The sequence below is a fragment of the Atta cephalotes genome (assembly GCF_000143395.1).
Source record: "Atta cephalotes unplaced genomic scaffold scaffold00075, whole genome shotgun sequence".
In the NCBI taxonomy this organism is placed as follows: Eukaryota; Metazoa; Arthropoda; class Insecta; order Hymenoptera; family Formicidae; genus Atta; species Atta cephalotes.
The window spans coordinates 650,579-672,992 of NW_012130139.1; the positions used below are offsets into that span (position 1 = coordinate 650,579).

The following is a 22,414-nucleotide window of genomic DNA, read 5'->3' on the forward strand; positions in this document are numbered from 1 at the left end:
GTGTGTGTGTGTGTGTGTGTGTGTGTGTGTGTGTGTGTGTGTGTGTGTGTGTGTGTGTATACACTACGAATATACTGTATTTTAACTACCGATCTATAGGCATGGAAAGTTGTAAAGCGCGCATTTCAACTGTTGGAGAATTAATTCTGTAGACATACGTACAACATTGCGCAGGAAACAATTATCGGCATAAATTCCATGATAATATGTCAAGTATAACCAGATAGCGGCTCGAGTAATCAAATAATGATGATAACAGTATTTTAATATTTCTCTTTTCTCACTATTTTCTTATCATCAGCGATATAATTTTTTTCTTTTCCGTAATTACCAGCAAATTTTTATAATAATGAGTATGATTAATTATTTTAATTAATACAAAAATTATTACGATTAGTACAAAAGGACTTGAAGCTATTTTGCACCGCATTACTTGTATACTTACATTACAATTCTACTTATAAACCACTTCATCGCGAATTAGAAGTGTTTGCGACAGCGTGTTTCGCAAACGTCTAACTTGGAAGTGCAACAAAGCGTTTCTTTATAAGTGACAACGTTTAACAAATTATTTTAAAAATTGTTCAACCTTCGCTTTCGTTACGTTTGGGTAATTCCCACCAATAATTCGTGCGATAGAAGTAAATTATTACAAGGCCGGTGAAAAAGAAAAACTCCAGAAATATATAAATACAAGAAAAAAGGCATGTAGAAACACTTGAAAAAATTTTTTTTAATGTTATTGTTTCTTCGAAATCGTTAAATAACGAACGAGCAAGTCAATGAACGAACAAAATTACGCTACTTATTGAACAGATATCTATCCAACGTTGCATTTATTGATACAAGCAATCTGCGGCTAAGTCTGGACATAGACCCATCCAGCGTCGCGACATCTTATGCAATATGTACTGCCTGACTCATTCTGTCGTGTATATGTATATATAAACATCTAATCTATATTAAAAGCGTACTCTCGTGCGCGCATCACAATAAAATTATACAGCTAAACCGGCTAAATATAAAATAACGATTAACTTTCCCATGAGATGACGAGTCGTTCGGCATTAAAGAGCGCGAAAGAGATTAAAATAAAGCTGATACGCGCGCACGTGAGAGCGCCACGTACATCTAGACGTGACATCTTTCGTGCACTACATATCTCTGTAAAAGGACCGACGCGCAGATTGTTCTCGTTGGAAATCTGAAAACGGCTCGGCTTGCTAATTAATTGTGTCGTCCCACGCGTGAGAATTGCGTTCTTCGTTTCGCTCAGTCTCATCGGATCTGCTGGCTGAAAAAAAAAGAGTTGACTTTGTTGTTTCAATTGTTTGTTCTTCGCATGTACTCTGTATTATCTTAGGATTAACTTCGGTCTAATAGATGTAGTAACCTCTTAGCCTTTTAATCTAAGCTTCGAGTTGTGACGTTAATTTGCTCCAAGCTCTAAATTTTGCAGTTGGAATCTAACCAACTTGAAGCTTAGGAATTACGATTTAAGATAGCATCGGGTTTGCTGGAAAAAAAAAATGTTAGGACAAAGTAGTACAATTCTGAATGAAATATAACATTTGAATCCAATTTTCGAGGATTCAAGTATAATAACTCTTTCATTGTGTAGAGGATATCAAAGAAAGATATCAAACAGAAAGAAATAAAACTTGAATTTTGAAAATGGGATTTAAATTTTATCTCGTTTAAAATTGTTCGAAATTATAGCGTGAAAAACTCCGCAATCGAATCAACCTGAAAATATGGGAAATTTTCAAGTATCAATGACGATCTGTTATAAAATGCAAATCTAAACATTTTATTCGGAGAAATAATTATCGGTTCTCATAAATTACAAGTGACAGGGTGTGAGATAACGTGCGCAAGATAGGATGTCGATAACGTACGTGGCTAAAAATAAATCGATATTCGATCTCCGGTGACTTCGGTATTCGTTCATTCATATTTGCGTGCGATTCGACACCAGTGCGCTGTGTTCGCCCCTTACACCTTGTTTTCCTCTTTCGATCTGCTAACTGTCGTTTAGCGATGCTAATGACGCTATTCTACGTCGATAAACAGATGTACATATGTCGTTGGCGCGTGTCGTCGATCTTCGTGCGTTCGAGACACGCTGCGTATCATAATCCATAAACGTATACAATCGGTAAACAATGAAACTAGTCGCGAATCGATGCGAGATCTCGATCTACTTATGCCTCGATCGAATCGCAAGGCACTGCTCCTTTTTACCGCGCAGATCATTTTTTATGAGGAGAGAAAAAAAGAAAGGACATCGCACGAAGGATTTTCACGCGTCGGCGAGGAGGGACCTTCGCGAACACGGAAAAATGCGGCCGAGAATTATAGGCATTACGGCCGGCGCCGAAATAGTCGCGACGTAGCCGCTATCAAAAACTGTATTTTTAGCTGTCAAAAAATTGGAGGTGGGAAATTAGAAGACGGCGAGAGAGAAGGAAAACGAGAGAAATCTCGTTGCCGTCCACCTTCTCCTCATTGGCTCATTCTCCCTTCCTCGACGTACCGACTACCGTTCGGTAGTTTCGGCGCCGACTGACAGAATTTAGAATTTAGGTTAGGAAGGCCAGGGCTTTCCAGCTCTTGCGGCGGAGTAGCCGGGGACACGATACGTGCCCCGTTGTTCGATCGAGGCTACCCGACGACCCTGCTGGCGTGTCGAGTGCTGACCAGTGCTGACGTATATCGGTGACGATTGTGGATCGTCACCGAGACACGTTTTATCTCTTTTTGTTTCTCTCACCCGGCTTGCGATGATCCGCGCTGATCGGCGCGTGCGACACGGAGGTGTCGCGTGGAGAGCCGTGCGTGTAGTCTTCCCTTTCTTTCCTACTTCCTTCTCTTCTCTTCTCTTCTCTTCTCTTCTCTTCTCTTCTCGTCTCGTCTCTTCTCTTCTCGCACGACCGGCCGCTACTTCTTCGCACCCTCCTTCTCTATCCCAGTATCCCACTTCTATCTATGCCCCGTGACGAACTGCGCCGCGCGGCCCGTCCGTAAGCAACAAGTACAGTATACCTACCTCTGAACGTAGCGCAAGAAGATGATAGCTCGGCGTGAACGATAGACTTAGGTAGACTGGCGGCCTGCTGGTCGCCCGACGGCGCGGGTCGTTTGCGCAACGCGATGCTCCTCTATCCTCACAGTTCACTCGTACTGCTCGTACTCATATACATTCACGCGCCGATACAGACGATACAGGCACATACAGAACCTACAGAACGTATAGAACATATAGAACGACGGACGTGAGGAAGAGGAGGACGGTGATGTTATATATGACTCGATGTTATATACTCGATCAGGAATACGTATTTCTTTCAATTCTGATTCTATTTTCAAATACATACATAATTTATTAATTACATATATCTATGTAATATATAAATATATATTTTCTATATATTTGCAATATTTTTATGATATATATAAGCTTGAACTTTTTCGTTTAAACAAAAATTCAAGCTTATATATATCATAAAAATCTATGATATGAAAAAGGATAGAGATTCGTCATTGAAAAATATTCTGCTTTATCTTCAATTTATCTTCAATTCTGTATTTTTATAATACGTCAAATCAACGACTTTTTTCCATCTTTCCTTCTCTGTTTTTTTCGTTCCTTTTTCTCTTTTTCTCTCTCACACGATCCTCTTATTAATCGAAACGAAATCCAGTATCGGCAACTGTCGCGTCTCGATGGAATTTGATTCGATTTTTCGGCCTCTCGGAGAGTCAATGAGATCGCGTGATTGGTGGAGAGGCGACAAACGTCACGCATGCCAATCATCCTCCGCAATTAATCGCGATCAATCACAAATATGCTCCAACGTTCAGAGCGCTCCCCTCTTTCGCCCCAATGACTTCGGAGTTCGGACCACCCGGAAGGTTCTCACCCATTTGATCGATCTTGACATAGTACGCGTTTGTCGGCGATAAAAGAATTTGCAATTTGTAATAGTACGCGTATTGCTATTCCAGAAATTACAATTAAACTGGAAAGAATAAATTTTTTCCTCTCGCTCATATTTCATTTTTAATATATATTTTAGATCCGCACAGCTGCTGAACAAACTAACTGTAATATTATAACAATATTATAATTAATAATGTTAGGCTCAACAATGTAAAACATGTGTTATTATTAGATTTATATACGTATATTGTTAAAAGCAGAGTTGACAAAAAAATGTTTTATTAACATGTTTTTAATGCTTCGTACATACTTTAGACAGTATTATAAAAAACTTTTTAAAATATGTTAAAAACATCATATTTAAGCAGTTTTTTAAATAGTTTAAAATATGTTTAAAACATTATTTCTACAAACCTTGGTTTGCAAAAAAAATTATAATATTGATGCCATATAGTTTGTATTCTGTGGATAACGAAACATGTAGAAATGGTTAACAAATATTAAGTTTATCTAATTATAAACTTGGCATATAAGGAGTTTTTATTTAATATACATTATATAATATATATAGTAATTTAAATACGTATAATTTAAATAGAAATTTTTAATGTATAATTCGAATATATGTTAAACAATTGTAGTAAAAAATCTCCAAAAATTAAGAGATCTCTATATAAGGATTGATTGTGTATTTTCAAACAAGGTGAAAATTACAAAAATGAGCAAATTCACTAGAATTTGACTAATAGAATTATAAATATTCTAATAAATTCGCTTTTGTAATTTTCATCTTATTTCAATATTATGTATACAAAATTCAGTTCGCGCATATATATGAATCAGTTTTGTTTTGAAACACTCTTTATTCTATTTTATTATCTCTTAGCGCAAGTTTTTTTTTGCTCTGTTGTTGAATTCCATCGTTTCTCTTTTTTTTCAGCTCTCTAACGATTGTGTTCGCCAGTTTCATTTCTAATTTAAAGTCAGCGAAGATACGCAAAAGGAAGTAGGAGAAGAGCGAACAGTTTTTGAATACTACTTTGATTGTGATCGAAGTGGGGATAAAAAGCTAGCTTTCCTTCGTTGCATAAAATTGCACTTTTAGAAAAAAAACACATCGCAGTTATAAAATTCGGACCAAAATTTAAACCGCGGCGGAAAATTACAAGTCTTATCAACAGGGAAATGCGAGGTTCTTGTTTAACGACCATGCATTCTTATCAGAATGAGTTTCAAGATATAGAAAAGAAAAATAATTTGTCGTTGTACGCACGTGTTCTGCATGCATTTCTATCTGTTCTCGAGTCCTCAAAGGTTACTTTTCAACGAATAATAACATAATAATTAATGTAACATAACATAAAAATAATATAGATATATTTCATAAATAACTGCGAAACAGAGATTTGATTTAATTATAAGATTTAATTTGTTTGCATCGATTCAGGAGAAATCTCAAGTCGACGCGGAAGAAACTGGAAATATTTCTACGAGGGATCTTGATCGATGCTTTATTAATTTACATGGTAAATATGACACTTTCAATTAAACTCCAATTAATTTAATTTATAAGTAATTGATTTGATGGGCCGAGGAACCAACAAGTTTTAATTATAACTACACACACATGACATTAATCAAACTCTTTCTACAACAATAATTCTGTCTACATTATACGAAATACTAAAAAGTATATTTTGATTTGATAAATTTATCGCTGATTAAATTAATCAAAATATAATCGAATTTTCCATGAATTTGGTCTATTTTTGTCAACTTTATTTCGCGATATATAAGATATAAACTGGATATAAACATATGTGAGGCCGTAAGGGAGAAAGTGCGTGTGCTCGTTTCTCGCTCGTGGCGCTTTTATGAGAGCGATCGATTGTGGATTTTGAGGCAGCGAAATAAGAGGCAGCGTCGTCGTACGATTGTCGTAGACATGCCGCACGTATTGCTGGGCGATTCGATCGCGGTAGAATTGGAAGGTAATGTCTGAAAATTGCGTTGAATCGCATTGTCCAACCGCCGTTCCCACAAATCCCGCTTGAGGGATCTAACCTTGCATCAACAAAACTGTAAACAAAACCGCATAGCCTTCTTGCTTGCTGTCACCGTCAAATTCGTAAATATCCAACTATTCGACCTTACCTCAATCATCCAGTTTTTTCCCTTATGTCGTAGCTTTTCACTCGTTAGTTCTTCACATGTGTGCGTATGCGAGTACCGATTATGTAAGTGTCATTAGAGAATATAGGTGAACCACCTTGTGAGCGTCGCTAGCAATTGCATTCTCTTGTCGCAGCTCAGGAGCCATGGCCACAACCAATTACCTTGTATCAGCCATACGAAGTCGAGCAGATTCTGCTTCCCGACAATGCAAACTGTCTTGCAGTACAGGCTTTCCTCAAGATGTGTCAGCTCGATTTTCAAATAGAACCGAGGAAGAATGCAGAGTTTATGTCACCGTCAGGCCGCGTACCCTTCATCAAGTGCGGCACAAAGTTAATATCTGAGTTTGATGGTATAGTGGCACACATAGGAAGTAAAGGAATAAGTCTCTCCGATCATCTGGATCCTGATGGCAAAGTGGACATGAGAGCATACCAATCTCTTGTTAACAATGTATTTGTTAATGCTGAGCTATACATCTGCTGGGTAAACCCTGTGATTTTAAACGTCACAAAGCAGAGGCACGGAAGTGTATATCCTTGGCCACTTAATCATTATCTGAATTGGCAGAAGAGACGAGAAGTCATAAAAAAACTCAGCATACTCGGCTGGTACAACAAAAGTTTGGATGAAGTTTTCGATGATGTAAAGAAGTGTTGCATAGCATTATCTGAGAGGCTAGCGGACGAAGAATTTTTCTTTGGGAAAGAGTAAGTAGTAATTATGTTTCTTCTCATTCTTTCTCCTTTTTGTTATTGATTCAGTTGACACTTGACAAATTATCCTGTTCCATAAGACCCACCGAAGTCGATGCCTTGGTATATGGTCATATTTACACTCTCACGTCGCCTTCCTTCCCTTACAATGAAGAAGTCGCTGCCATAATTCGTCAGTTTCCCAAGCTTCTCGAGCACATGTTCAGAATCGAACATCGTTACTTTAGTTTTGGAATACAAAACGAGATTGCGGAAGAGTTTGAAATAATTGAATCAGTCTCCAAAGATACTCTGTGGGATGGCTTTCGATCACAACCTGAATCGCTTCCTCCTTTTTCCGAGCATTCTTTTACATTGTCGATAAATTAACGAAATATATCTAACTTTTTCTAAGTAAATATGTAACGATTTTACAAATATATAAATATACATATCGATCGCTAATGCGATATTAACGAGATTTATTCGCATGATTTTGTATGTAGCAAACCCAACGAGTTGGACGCTTTGGTTTTTGGTCACATATTCACGATAATCACGACGTCGCTACTTGACAACAAGCTGGCTATGATCGTACAGGATCATCCGAAGCTCGTGAATCTCTGTAAACGCATCGAGATTAGGTATTTTCAGCGTACGGAGGATTAGATAGAACTTTACTCGGACTTTAGATATATCGAGTTGCGGTACACCGATTATGTTCATCATAAATTAAAGTTCTTGTGTTTTGCCACCAATGCGACCAAGGATGATCATATCAAGGAAAATCTTTGTAACATTCAATAAAATAACTCTCGATGATGATATGTTAAAGAACATTTTCTGTTTAGTGACACAAGTAACACAAATGTTCTATCTTTCTTGGCTTTCCACGAGTAACAAAAACAGAACGATACTTATGTCAACTTGTGTTACCAAATAGGAAACGTCTAAAAACATTTATTTCTTCTTGACAGATCCGCAAGATGGATATATCTGAAGTGCGAGTAATGTTGAAGCATGATATGTAGTTCTTTCATATTTTAGATTGTTGTTATAAACACATGAGATATATATATTAAAGTTGATCATTCCATGATAATGTCTTTTAAATGCGTAATATTGCACATAACATTTTTCAGCTTTTTTTCTCCTCAAGCTATAAACAGTCAGACTAATGAAACGCTGGAGTTCAAGAATTAAGCCAATGATCCAACCGTATCGAGGATATCGAATTAAAAGAAAACGACACGACTTTTGTCTAAACTAAATTCAGACGTGATATCCCAATAAGTCAGGCAATAAAAGCATGCCAAAACACGTTGAAGCACGGTTTTCGGAAGCTATTTACTAGGTATAAAATCTCGTGTTCATAAAATGTACCGCCGATTATGTCATATCAATGTTCCTGGTGATATCTTTCTATATATTTATAATTATTTTATTCAAGTATGTAATTAGTAATATGTATATTATTAAGCGCGCACTATTACGTTAAAGTATATCGTGTATGTAAAGTATACATGTACAGTAATGTAGATGCAGGGAGAAACAATTTTCTAGTCAATACACCAATCTCCATTTTTATGTCTGTACGCAGATACAGGAGAGGTAACTTTCGATGTATATGTCGTGTATATATGTAATGACTACATGTAAAATTTGAATACAATCTTTCTTTGAGTCTATATTAATGTTTCTTGTCTCCAGCGTTTCAGTCATTGCACCGTTGAAACGCAAATCAAGAAAAATCTGTCTATTTATATCCCTCATTATTTTATTGGTATTATGTCTGTTGTCAATTTAATTCTATAACAATAACACTGTCGTGAAGAGTTTAATTCAGGATGATTGGCTATACGTGATTCAAATAATTTCACGAATAACAATCAATTTGCTTTATTATTATTATTTGTGCATAATGTGAGTATAATCTTAAACTATCATAAACACTACGAGATGTAAGATTTCTGCGATGCTTTCTGTTACATTATGCTGCTAATTCTGTTCTTTTTGATACTGAATTCGATCTATACTTCTTATATTATAAATTATACACAGATTTATAATGTAGCACATGTAATCGTGTATAATTATATAATTATATGATACGCATAATTATATAATTATATAATTATTGACAGATATTCTTAACATCTTCGTATATGTATATATATATATACATATATGTATATATATATATATATTAATTTTTTCAAGAACTTTCAAGAATTGCAATCTAGATGTACAGATTAAAAAATTGCTTTAAAAATATAAGAAATTCATCATAATTAAAATATAAAATATATAATCAGGAGGGAAAGAAAAAATGTGTAAAAATAAAAGATTTAAAATAAAATTAAAAAAATATTTTTTAAATCTCAAATAGCAAGATAAACAGAGATCATAAATTCCACATACTGACGATACAGAAAAAATTAATGAATTATTAATCACAAATATATTGCTCTTAAATATTATATTGTAATAATAAATTGTGAAATAATATTTTGTACGTAAAAGATACGAGTCTCATTATATACACAGAGGTCGTACAATCACGTTATGGAGAGACTTGGTATTCATTTGGAAGTATTAATAGAAACTATACAGTAATCACAAGACTATTATGCTCACTGATATTTTCTTGACATTTTTTTTAAACTTTAGACTTCAAATCTAAACGAATGTACTAACAAAATCGCACATATACAACACCTTTGTTCACAAATTCTTTTTTTTGTGAACAATGAATCAGAACGGTAATTCCAAAAATCTAAAAGTATTTAATTTCATCTTTATATACCAACAGGCATATATTCATTTGTGAAACATTGTAAAGTATTATATTATAGCGGCTTATGCTACGTATCGCGGAATAACTATTATTTATCTATTCAGTATCTTTTAAGATATTTTGTATTTTTTCTTTTTTTTGTTGGTTGCGAGATATCTCAACAACCTTAAATTTTGTGTGTACGCTATTTAAATTAATCCGGTGGTAGAAAGCTGAATAGTCGGAACTGTTCTCTAATGCGTGGCCTTACGTCACCTCCCTGCAATATAAAAATTACTAAATAATTGTTTTCTAATAGTAAATATATCAGAAAATATATGTGATAAAAGCTTACCCAGTTTACCAGATTTTCTAAAAATGGTAATAATTTCATTAATTCGTTATCTGAACGATCGGCAAACCAACTTTCTATAGGTATACCATTTTCTAGCTGTAACATAAAACACATGGTTTTCATAGTTAAATATATATATTCTATATTAGTGAAAGAGATCGTATCAGATGTACGTATAAATAACGTACATATAAATGACAATCCATATTATATTAAGTTACCTGATATCCAAATGCTTGTGGGCTGTTGTCAATAATGACGGTTTTAGATAGATCCCTGCCTAAGATAGACAAGTCCTTTATGTAATTTCCATTAACGCATACACAGTGTTCCCTGAACAGGCGATACTTGATCAGCTTTCGCGTTGGATCCAGTAGATTCATCAGTTTGTTGGCATACACTCGCTTGCTCGCCGTGAATAAAATCACCTCGTAGAGCGACGAGACATGTTCGAGGAATTCGCGGAAATACGGTCGCGTTCTAACGAATACCGTGTACGTTACGTCTTGAAAGACTACTGGGAAGCGAAATGCCGCGTCAGATAGTTCTTGTAGACTGCAGTGAACCAATGTTTCATCCTGCAAAAGGATCATAGATAAATGTAGCTGTTAATCATTGCTTTTATATCATAAATATATATATATATATATATATATATATATATATATATATAGATATATACGGAAATGTTATGAATTTTATCTTGTAAGAAAATAAAATAACATAGGACGACAACATGATTTGAACTTGTGTTTAAATATTTAGATAATATCTAATAAATGTATGTGTTAAGATTTTTTATCTGCGTGTATATGTGTACTTGTTCCGAGTGTGTTGAACGAGCATACCAAATCCAGGACCAGACTGAATTCCGGACTACTCCGTGTTTTGAGTGGTAGAGCCGGACATCTCGCTCTCATCGCCGGCGTAAGGGGCGGCAAGTGTTTGATGAAGACATAAGGATCGAATGGCTCCCAATCTTCCTGAACTTGAGTAACCATGTTCTCTACATCGCAAGATTCTACTATCTCCTCGCTACCCACCTCCATGTATTCAACCTCGTGATAACGACTGCCGACGTCCTCGGAATCATATTTGTCACTAAGATTGCCATTCGTATCAGATGGATGATGAGGATTTATATTGTACATACTTGCTGGTATACTGTATTTTGTACTGGGATATCCAGCAGTTGTTTCATATTTTGTTGGGTCTGTTTCAATAGCATATTGATCTTTTGGGAGATCACTGCGGTTTTCATTGTTATCGATTAGCGAATACTTTCCTCCGTTCGGGAAGTATTTGTCGGATGAGTTGTACGTGGTACGGACGTTATATATCGACGTTGAGTGCATCAAACTGTAATATTCTGCAGAAGTTTCGGCATGCGCGTATAAGGAGGAGTAGTGTATCGATGATGATAGTGTAGTATCTATAAGAAAAAAAAAGGAAGAGAAAGATAAAACATAAAAATATAAATTAGGATTAATTTGATTACACAAGCATTTGTAAGTATACGAGTACCGTTATTCTTGCTTCCCTCATCATCAAGCAAGCATGCGAGATCTGACTGCGATCCTAGAGATACCGGAGGCATTAGACACGTCAGCGAAGATACACTTGGTATGGAAGATTTCAAGTCATGTACCGGCGGTATCATCAAACCTCGCGAGTCTGTATTCGTTACTGACGAAAAAAGAGGCAGAGTAGATCCGCCATTCCAATTTTCCTTGGACTCCTCCGAAACTTTAGATGGCGACGCGTTTTTAGCAGACTAGAAAACATACATATTACATTATAATTTATGCTCAATTTCTTCATTCAGATAAGTTGCGGATAATTTTATCCAGGAGATATCTCCATTGTAATGTGCAAAATATCTCCTGGATAAAGTTATCTAAAGAGGAAGAAATTGGACATAAGTGATACAGCTATCTTCATAGAATAACTTACAACTGTGTCAATTGGTGGAGGACGATGCAAAGGGGTCGATGTAACCATCGAACGTTTTATGCATTTTCTTCTGCGAGGTCCTCTTTCCCGTCTAATAGGCGTGGATTTGGCAAAGTGTAAAACATTTTCTTTACAAGCCTACGAAAGTAACAATCTTTTTAATAGAATAAAAAAAATGTAAAAATAGTCTGTTGAGAGTACAAAAGCACACGATATCATAGTGTGTATGACACGAACAAGAATTTCTTTTAAATCTTTTATCTTTAGTAGACATTTAACTTACTTCTTTTAAAAAACTGGATGATCTACGCCGCCACTGACTCAATCGGCTGCATTTATTTGACGTTATTACTCGACTACTGTTATTAATATGTTGTACTTTTCTTGCAACTTGCACTCGTTGACCGGTTGCCTTTGATGCCGTTACACCGCTTAAACTTAAACGGCCACGCAATCTCCTGCTAATCCGTTCACTTCTCAGCCACATTTCAACAAGGTTGTTAAGTGTCCTGAAATGGTACAATACCAAACTTGAAGAATTCTTACAGGAAAAAAGATAATGTAAACATAAGTAAAACATATATCTAACAAGGTTCTGCTTGATATAAAACATGTATTAAAATTACTTTGCTTCTAAAAATCATATTTTTGGGGGAAATATTATCTTTTTGGGATATATTAAAAATTGGAGATTTTAATATGCTTATTTTTAAAAAGAAAATATTTTATTTCTTTTTTAAAAATTTATTAAAATCTTCAATTTTTCTCGCAATTTTCCGAAATAATTAAGGGTGAATATATCAGAAATCGTTATTTATTTGGACCTGAGCGTTTTCGGATCTGTCGTGGATGCCGCGGCGTTCGGCAGCTAGAAGCAAGAAACAGAGTAATCACAGGTTGTGAGGAGATTTCAAAGAGCCGAGATCTCACGAGACATCAGCGCGCGGGATGTTTCGCGCCGGCTAAGATCGCGCGGGAAAGAAGTTCGATCGTTTCATAAAAAGGGGCGTTCCGGAAGCGCGTCTGTGTGCGTGAGGGCACTCATACACACATTCAAGTCGCCTCTTACGGCGCCCACGCTCAACGTTCCCGATGCGTATGCCGCGTATGAACGTATGATACGTCCGTGTGCAGACGCGCGCGAATATACACATTCACACACATACGCGGTACGGAGAACCGTATATCGATTTACATGCGGCCCGCCGCCTGTACGTCGCGTCGCGTCGCCTTGCGTCGCGGCGGTTTCGCCGGGAGACATTACATGCCGGTCGACGAATTCTTAAAAGAATTCTAGAATCTGACGGAGGATTGCTTATTCTGTTCGCACAAGGATTTTTCAAAATATACGACATGACGTTACGTTGCATCGCATCGTAACGGCGCGGCATGGCGACGGTGATGAAGATCGGTAGGAGGGGTAACGGGTTACGGGGCGCGGAGATGACAACGAACCACAGTGAGCGAAGGAATCGTGGGACAGGTGAAAATTCGCGCGAAAATCGGCGGGTGGGCCGGCCGGACATGAGGAAAGAATGAAAAGAGATTGCTTACCATACTCCGCGACGAGTCGGCGGCGGCCGGCGCGCTCGCACACCGGCACGGAACGGACGTAACGCGGCCGAGGCTCACACACGCGTCTCATTCAAAATCTTCCGACGCCGTCCGTCGCGTGCGCTTATCATCCCTCCGAAACTACACAACAAACATGGCCGACGGCGTCACCGTCGACAAGCACTCGCGGCGTCAAACGCGGCGCCGCGGCTTCGGCACCGCGATCCGCGGCACCCGCGCGCATTTATTCCCGCCGTACGACGGGTCGAATATGGCGAGCGGTGTACGAACCTCCCACCTAGGTAACGGTTTCGATGATGTCGACAGGTGTCGGATTGCTGTTTCGACACCCGACGTACATACATCCGGTTACCGCCGTTCGCGCCCGCGCCGTCTGCCGTTTCCTGTACGACTTCCGCTCTCTTTTACTTAATACAAGATGGCTCCATTTTACCAACATTGAATAAAGTCACTATGGCCAATATTCACAGTCAGATTTTATATTCAAGACCGTCTTAAGTATGGTCTTAAAAAGTCACGAACCAATCAGAAAGCTGCATTAGCTGCATTAAGACATTTCCTTAAGATCTTGAAATAAGACTTAACTATGAATACCGGCCATAGTCAGATTTTATATTTGAGACCTAAGTACAGTCTTAAGAAGTCATGATCAATCAGAAGTCGAATGTATATCTTCAAATGAGGTGAAAATTACAAAAGTAAGCGAATTTATTAAAATATTCATAATTTAATTGGTCAATAGTAGTATTAGTATTGCTCATTTTTCATTTCCTTTCAAAATCCACAATCGATCCCCTGAAGGTTGCGTTAGCGACTTACGACATTATTTGAGATCTTAAAATAAGAACTATGAATATCGACTATGAATACCAGCCACAGTCTGTTCTTATTTCGAGAGCATCTTAAGTAATGTCTTAAGATGTTAATACGGCCATCTGATTGATTCGTGACTTCTTAAAACTCTCTAAAGCCCTTTCTACATTAGATGCAAGCTGATCGCAAGTTTGTTGCGACAGCCAATATGAAGCATTGATTTCAAAATGAAAGCTTCAGACGGGCATTAATCGTATTTAATAATCCGTAGCTATGAAACTGACCAATCGAGTTTGCTGTTATTTAGTTGACCAATGATCGGTTGACAGTTAATGACAATTAAGCTTAATCGATTGGTGGAACTGGATCTAAGCGTGCCGTGTAAGGTTGTATTCATATAAAAAAATTATCAAATCGCATTTCTCCTATAGATGCACGTAAAATGTGATTGGATAATTTTCTTTATGAATATGCGGCTATGTAAGTTTGTGTGAATATACCCTAAGAGACTCTACACAATAAAAGGAACAGGGAACAGAGAATAAGAATTTCAATCCATCAGAAATCATGTATTGTGGAATGCACAGATCAGTTGAAATTCTTATTCTCTGTTCCTTGTTCCTTTTATTGTGCGGAGCCCCTAACAGAGGTCAATGAATATCATTCGTCAATTTTGACCAAGTGATCCTTTTTATCTTTTGAAACAAGTTTAAACGGGGAACACAGACTCTTGCATAATATATAAGACATAAGAAAACCAACTAATCAAAGTTGGTCTTTATTTTATAGAAAGGAACGAAGGACTTTGATTGGTACATTTTCTTATGCACGTGTTATGCGTTATGTAAGAGTCTGTAGATTTGTTTTTCATGCTGGAACGAACATGTAATATGCTCCTACCATCAACTCTTACTCATTCCAATGCGCTTGATAGAATGAGTAGAGGAGCTGTGATAGGAACATATTGGAGCATGTTGGAGCTTGTTGGACACGAACAAACCTTATGCTTCCCGCTTTACGATCGAATTGGGGGAGGGGAGGATTCTTCCCCCTCTTCCTTCCAACATCTGCCAACGACTTCTCCCTCTCCAGCGCGCTATCAGTTGTATAGCGATACATCTGTTCCCGCTTCTGTATTCCCGCCAAAGTCTGATGACATCCAATGACTGCTCGTCACATCAAACTGATTGAAATAACGGCAACGAATAGATAGAGCAGCATACGCAAAGTGCATAAGCAAAAGTAGTTTGGTATTTTTCATCGTTCACTCTTTCATTTTTGTCTTGGATACGTGTTCTCACATTTCAGCCTGGTCTTGTATTCATCTTAACCTCTAATCTTCGTCCAGAATTCGATCTTCATTCCAATCATTATTCTACGATTCTGATTATTTCTCTTATCTAACAACGAAAACTTCATTCAGTTAATATGTCTATTAAATTAAAAACTTTAGACGGGAAAAAGATATCGCTGAAAGTTACCAGATGTACCACCGTGGAAGAGTTAAAGGTATCGTTTATCATATTATTTATATTGTAAGAATATAATATTGTAAGAATATAATATTGTAAGAATATACATTAAATACAACAATAAATATCGTTCATGTCAGTTATTGTATCTAGACTGTTGAAAAATATTTGGAATTTCACAGATAATTTCAATAGACTAGGTCTTTCATTTGTTCTTAAAGAAAAAAATCCAATGATGTGAGGTCAGGACCTAATAAAATTATGACAACTGATACCTCCAATATCATCTGCAAAATGTCAAATATTTTTCAACAAATCTGAAACAATAATGGCTGCATTCAGTAGAAAAAAATCATTTCCTGAGTGTGCACTGAGTAAAAAAGGGATTATGTTTATTATAATTCATAATGTAGAATAACTTGTTTATTATAGATAATCTTTAATATAATAGAGCGATTTTTTCTGAAAGCAACTAATTTATTATTTCATGCTAGAAAGTCTGTCAAAGTTAATGGAGAAATTTTTGAGCATTTTTTATAAAGCATTAAATAGAATAATTAACATTAGGTTATAATCATGCTATAGGTTGTCGGTTACGATTGCTGGTTCTATTTTATGATGCAGCAAGTGCAGATTAGTTGAGACATGATTGGTGAAAATAGAACCCGCAACCTGTAGCGTGATTATGGCCTTAAATAATATTTACTATGTATTATTCATATTTTTTTACTACAATACTTGTAACTCTCTGAAATCATTCAGAATCAGACATACAGGTTGCTTTGTATCTAATTTTATAATTCTGTTGAAGTGTTATAAATTATAATTTCAATTTGAACACCTTTCGAAATATTTATATATTCTCTGAAATATAAGATTTGATTATAAATATTATTTAACAATATATATTTATATGGATGTTTTTCATTATTCAGTGTGAAGTTGAAAAACAGCTGAATGTTAAAAAGGACTTGCAACGATTATTTTTTTCTGGAAAACAATTAGAAAGTGGGTATCATCTTGCTAATTACAATATTAAATTTAATGACACCATATTGCTTATGGTAAAGACATTACTAAATGATGTTGAGGACAAAGAAAATACAAAAGAGGAAAAAGTGAACGAAGAAAAAGAATTAGAAAAAGAAGCACTAGAAACAAATTTAGAAAAAGCTGAGAGTTTATATTACAAAATTGGTGATGCAGTTGATTGCATGTATGACAAGACTGGTGCCTGGTATGAAGCTATTATAGAAAATATTTATAAAAAAGAAGCTCAAATGTTCTATAAAATATCATGGGAGTTTGATAATACATTGTGCCCTGACGATATAGCCGAAATATATATACGACCGCGTGCACAACGTTCTATATTATTTGACGAATTATCCATTGGTCAAAAAGTCATGATTAATTATAACTTGGATAATGCTGAGAAAATTGGACTGTGGTATGACTTCACTATAACTGATATAATAACGAAAAGAAAATTACGGGAGTTGTTTGGACAATTGCATATCAACAGGTATGTTTTTGTTTTGCTATATCAGCAAAATAATAAAATGTGTAAAATTTAAAATGTACAAAAATTACACAAAAAAAATTTTGATTTGTATTAATTTTTTCTTTGAACACAGCGATACTGCTCTTTCCATTCGAAAGAGAGTCAAAGAAGAGATATACGCTATAGAAGCACCCAAATTATTAACAGAGAGAACTGCAGAAGACAAACGATTAATGATGAGTAACGGCAAACGCAGACCTACAGTTCCTAATTGTGATGAGTGCGAGGACAATCCTGATGAAGAATGTCGAAAGTGCGGCTGTAAAATCTGTGCAGGCAAAGAAGAAGAGGATACACTTTTGATTTGCGATGAGTGCGATTGTATGTTTCATATGAAATGCCTGAACCCACCACTTCTAAAACTGCCAGAAGAAACTGATTGGTATTGTCCTGGATGCAAAATCGATGAAAACGAAATTGTCAAGGCATGTATACTTTTATTGATAATTTGCCATATTTTTTATTATCAGTGTCGTTATTATTCTATTTATTTATTATAGGCAGGAGACAAATTGAAAAAGACAAAAAAAAATTTATCTACTCTGAAAAGGAGCGAAAATGGGGTGGTGGAATGGCTTGTGTTGGGAGACAAAAAGTCTGCGGCCTTGTTTCTTCTGATTATAGTGGAGAAATTCCAGGTGTGGATGTTGGTACTACTTGGATGTTTAGAATACAGGTAAAGAAAATTAATTCTATATAGTTTCTTCTATATAGTTTCTTCCACGTATGTCTTGATCTTGATAAATCTGTCTTTCAAATGAATATGAAAAAGAGATCTCTTTAGGTTTCGGAAGCGGGAGTGCATAGACCGCCCGTAGGTGGCATCCATGGACGAGAAAATGATTGTGCATATTCTATTGTTTTGTCGGGTGGATATGCGGAGGACTACGACAACGGTGATGAGTTTTTATACAGCGGCTCGGGTGGTAGAGATTTGTCAGGTATTCTATACTAAATTAAAAATAATTTTTTTAATCAAGTTAATTCTTCTAATCAATTCAATATACTGTTTTCGAATATTTTGTTTTTTAAATAAAAAAATTTGCGATAGATTGCAACCAATTCATGAGGTATTATTTATTTTATATTTTATATTATACTGTTCCTCTAAAATTTAGATTTTTTTAATAATTAATACAACTTTTTATTTTGTGACATGTTATTCATAATACATTTTGTTTAAAATTAATTTCATTAGATCTCTATTATTTTTTAGACTAAACTTTATAATTGGCTTAATTGTCATTTTTGTATTACAAAATCTTTGTGCTATACGCTTTTGATTATTCCTGTTGGCTCTACTATAGAACATCCGTACAAAGTAATTTAATAATATATTTAGAAGTTATTTTTTATTTTATTTTTATTGTTAAATAATAAAAAATACAAAAGAGTGCTCCTTGACTACGGTCATTTGGCGTTAAACGATACGTTTGTTTCGAATTTATTTCACATTCATAGCGATGAATTTAGATGATACTGTTATATTTTTATAATTTTTTGTTCTAGTAATTACAGTGATTAATTCCGTTGAATTTTAAATTGCATTATATTGTTTTAACATTGAAAATAACCCAATTGAGGTCGAAACATATGTTTTAATAACTTTCTATTTGTTTTTTAATAATATAGCATCAAGACCTTGACTCGTAGCCCTATTCTCATTATTTTAAAAAGAATTGTTGCTTATCATAATCCAATTGTAAAATGTGTCTATATATATTCAATGCACGTATACAGGCAAGCATATTTGTATTTATATTTTTTATGGATAACAGGTAACAAAAGAACCAATTCACAAAGCAAAAACCAGATACTACAAAGAATGAATTTGGCATTAGCTAAGAATTGTAATGCTTCCATAAATGAAAAGATTGGTGCGTCGGCTGGGAATAATTGGAGACATGGGAAACCAGTTCGAGTTGTACGCAATTATAAATTAGGAAAATTTAGTAAATATGCACCGGAGGAAGGTAACAGGTACATCGAATACATTATTTTTACTTCTATAGATCTGTAATATATCACTCTTTAACGATCCTTCGATAACAATTTTTGATTCTCTCACAGATACGATGGTTTATATAAAGTAGTGAAATATTATCCTGACACAAGTAACGGTTTTCTTATATGGAAGTACGTATTAAGAAGAGACGATCCTACTCCTGCACCGTGGACCAAAGAAGGAAAAAAGAGAATAGAATTTCTTGGTCTAAAGATGTTATATCCTGATGGATATCTGAATCAAGAAAATAATATGAAGAAAAAAATCTCAACTAAGAAACGATCCATCAGTGACAGTGATGAAGAAGGCAGTATTCCTATTAAGAAATCCAAGAAGTCTAAGTTAGTTTTTGATTTGGAGGATAAATTGAAAAATTTAATAGAAAATGATAAAGTAAATGCTAAATTATGGGATGAGTGTAGAGCAACGTTAATCAATGGGAAACCTGCTTTCTTGGATTGTGTCTCAGAGAGGTAATATGCTTTATATAAAGTATTAAATATTTTTTTAAGTGACACAACCTGATACTTGATACAATAAAATTTTATATTTTGTAGATTTAAATGTGTTTGCTGTCTTGGGATACTTTACAATCCTGTAACGACACCTTGTAAACATAACATTTGTTTAAAATGTTTAAAACGGAGTTTTGCTTCCGAGATTTATTTTTGTCCTGTATGTCGATACTCTCTAGGTAATACTTATGATATGAAGGTCAATGAGACATTATCATCTGCATTATTATTAATTTATCCTGGTTATCAAGGTGAACGATAATATCGTCTTTATTAAATTATTAATATTGACTTGCTTATTTTATATTATTTGTTCGGATCATAGAGTTAAATTTTCTTTCATCTTATTTTAAATCAAATTTGATGTTATCATTTATTTTAATTCTAAATATCGTGCATATATATTTAGATCTTGAATTGGTTTGTAATAATTTGGAGTCTATATACTTTAAATATTTATACTCTAAAATTATTCTCAATTTATCTGGAGACTCGGTGGTAAGCATGACGCGAGACACTGATGTTTCTCCTTTATGCGAGTCGATCTTTTTTATTTAAACAAAATGATAATCTTAATTCCCTGATATATACAAAAAAAATATATTATAATAAATTCGGCTATGGGAATTAGCGCTGTACTAAGTGCGCGATAAATTTCAAATATTAAATTGTGTCTTACAATATTTAATTATTAATTTGTATAAATTAATAATTAAATATATATTCATAGCCGAATTTATTATAATATATATATTTTTTATATTTCTTATTGTTTTCAAAACAATTTTGATACTATTTTTATGATGAACAAAATTGACAATTCTATCAGTGTGGAAATTATTTTTTTTTATATTATTTATAATATATCTAGATCATGGTAAAAAAAAACAGAAATAAAATACCTAGAAGTAAAAATTGATAAATTACAAAAACATGTAATTTACAAAAACTATAATGTATCTTTTTATAAGAGCAATTGATAAAATATTATTAATTTTATTTTGAATCAAGATTTTAAATGCTGTACGACATAAATTTTTTATTTGTATGAAAATCGAATAAATAATAAATTAGTCAATGTTTTATATAAGAGCAAGCATTTACGTCAGTATTGTAAGACTTTGATGTTATGTAATTCTGTTAAGCTGAGGGCGTCGAGTAGCTTGATACTCGAGATTTATAGATCCAGGTCAATTTCACCTGCGCATAATTTTTCGCGTTTAAGAAGCCGAAAATAACTTCACTTTGTGATTAAAATATCTTCGATCATCAGCGTTTCGATTTGGATCGTAGTGCCATTGAATGAATGAATGGATAAAATAATTAATAGGATTATTTCAGCTAAACCTATTTGAATATTTAGTACTTTTTATGTGTTAATTTGTAGATTAATACACTCAATCAAAAAAAAAGCGATACAGAAGAAAAGTTTACGAAACTTCAAATGCTCGTAAGTAATTATGATACAGAAGTGCAACTCCAGAAATAGGAGATCTACTTGATAATTTTGCAGGTCCTCACTCTATCATCGGCCATTGGAAAATTATTGATGCCACTCAATCGGTATTAGAAGTTTCTTAAAATATAGACTTCAAGCTTAATTTTTGTTTTTTGAATCATAATCCTCTGTATCATAATTATTTATTGAGTTACGAGCATTTGAAGTTTCATAAATTTTTCTAATTTTTCTGCTGTATTTTTCTTTGAGTGTAATTTATATAATTTGGTATTAGAGGAAGTGCGTTCAATATCCTGGGACATTGTCCTGTACCGAACGTCAATATCTTGTCTTTGTGAAATATAAGTCTCGGTTCACAACTTTGTTTTAAAAGATCTTAAGTTGAAAGAGGTTAAGCCCGGATCTACAATAAGTGTTTTAAGCCTTAAACCGTAAGAAATTGATCGATTAGAATCGAATATGAGGAGAATAATGAATTTTGATTCATCCATTTCTTAACTTAAGGCTTAAAAATCTATTATAGATACGGGCTAAAGCAGTGTCTACAATAAGATTTTAAGATATAAAACTTAAACTTTAAGCTTCAAGCTATAGAAATTGATTAATCATAGCCAATTTTTCTCCTCATTAGATTGTGATTAGTCAATTTCTTAGACCCAGACCAATATATTGATATAACATGCTTCAAAATGATTAATTATAATACCTGTATCAAGTGCACGATGTAAACTAAGGCCATTACTGATTCTCATTTTCGATTCTTTCCAATTTTGAGAAAACCTTAGGTCCGACTGGGCGCACTTCCTCTCTATGCATATTTCGAAAAAAGTGATTATCAAGTTGGCAGGATCACTTTAAAATAAAAAAAAAGAAGATTATGATCAGAAATTAATAGGATTGAATTAATACAAAATTACTTTTAACAGTACAAATTAGTACAAAATATATTCTTATATAAATATATAATGATACAAAAAAGTACTAAATATATTCAAAAAGTTTGAGTTGATTTTACTGTTTGATAAGTAGAATTGTTAACTTAAGAGAGGTTATCATGTAGGAAGGTTTGGTGTATTTTACTTGAAAAACACTATGTAAAAATTAAATTTTATAA

The 22,414-nt window shown here is 34.5% G+C and overlaps 3 protein-coding genes across 3 annotated transcripts; 2 read left to right on the forward strand and 1 right to left on the reverse strand.

The window, feature by feature from the left end:
• Nucleotides 1-5,888: 5,888 nt before the first annotated feature.
• Nucleotides 5,889-7,203, forward strand: LOC105624261 (metaxin-2-like). The gene is made up of 3 exons (XM_012205621.1): nt 5,889-5,934; nt 6,252-6,828; nt 6,915-7,203. Exons 1-3 carry the CDS (start codon nt 5,889-5,891, stop codon nt 7,201-7,203), a joined length of 912 nt encoding a protein of 303 aa, XP_012061011.1.
• A 2,600-nt stretch (nt 7,204-9,803) lies between these two features.
• Nucleotides 9,804-12,384, reverse strand: LOC105624262 (CTD small phosphatase-like protein 2). Its single transcript, XM_012205622.1, has 7 exons — nt 12,181-12,384; nt 11,898-12,035; nt 11,469-11,718; nt 10,793-11,376; nt 10,166-10,522; nt 9,945-10,040; nt 9,804-9,869 (listed from the first exon to the last, which is right to left on the reverse strand). Exons 1-7 carry the CDS (start codon nt 12,382-12,384, stop codon nt 9,804-9,806), a joined length of 1,695 nt encoding a protein of 564 aa, XP_012061012.1.
• A 3,329-nt stretch (nt 12,385-15,713) lies between these two features.
• On the forward strand, nt 15,714-20,103 carry LOC105624309 (E3 ubiquitin-protein ligase UHRF1-like). Its single transcript, XM_012205669.1, is given in 9 exon segments — nt 15,714-15,794; nt 16,693-17,282; nt 17,395-17,746; nt 17,822-17,861; nt 17,864-17,997; nt 18,106-18,262; nt 19,100-19,301; nt 19,392-19,799; nt 19,884-20,103. Coding segments are annotated over 9 exon segments (2,184 nt in total).
• Nucleotides 20,104-22,414: the final 2,311 nt, after the last annotated feature.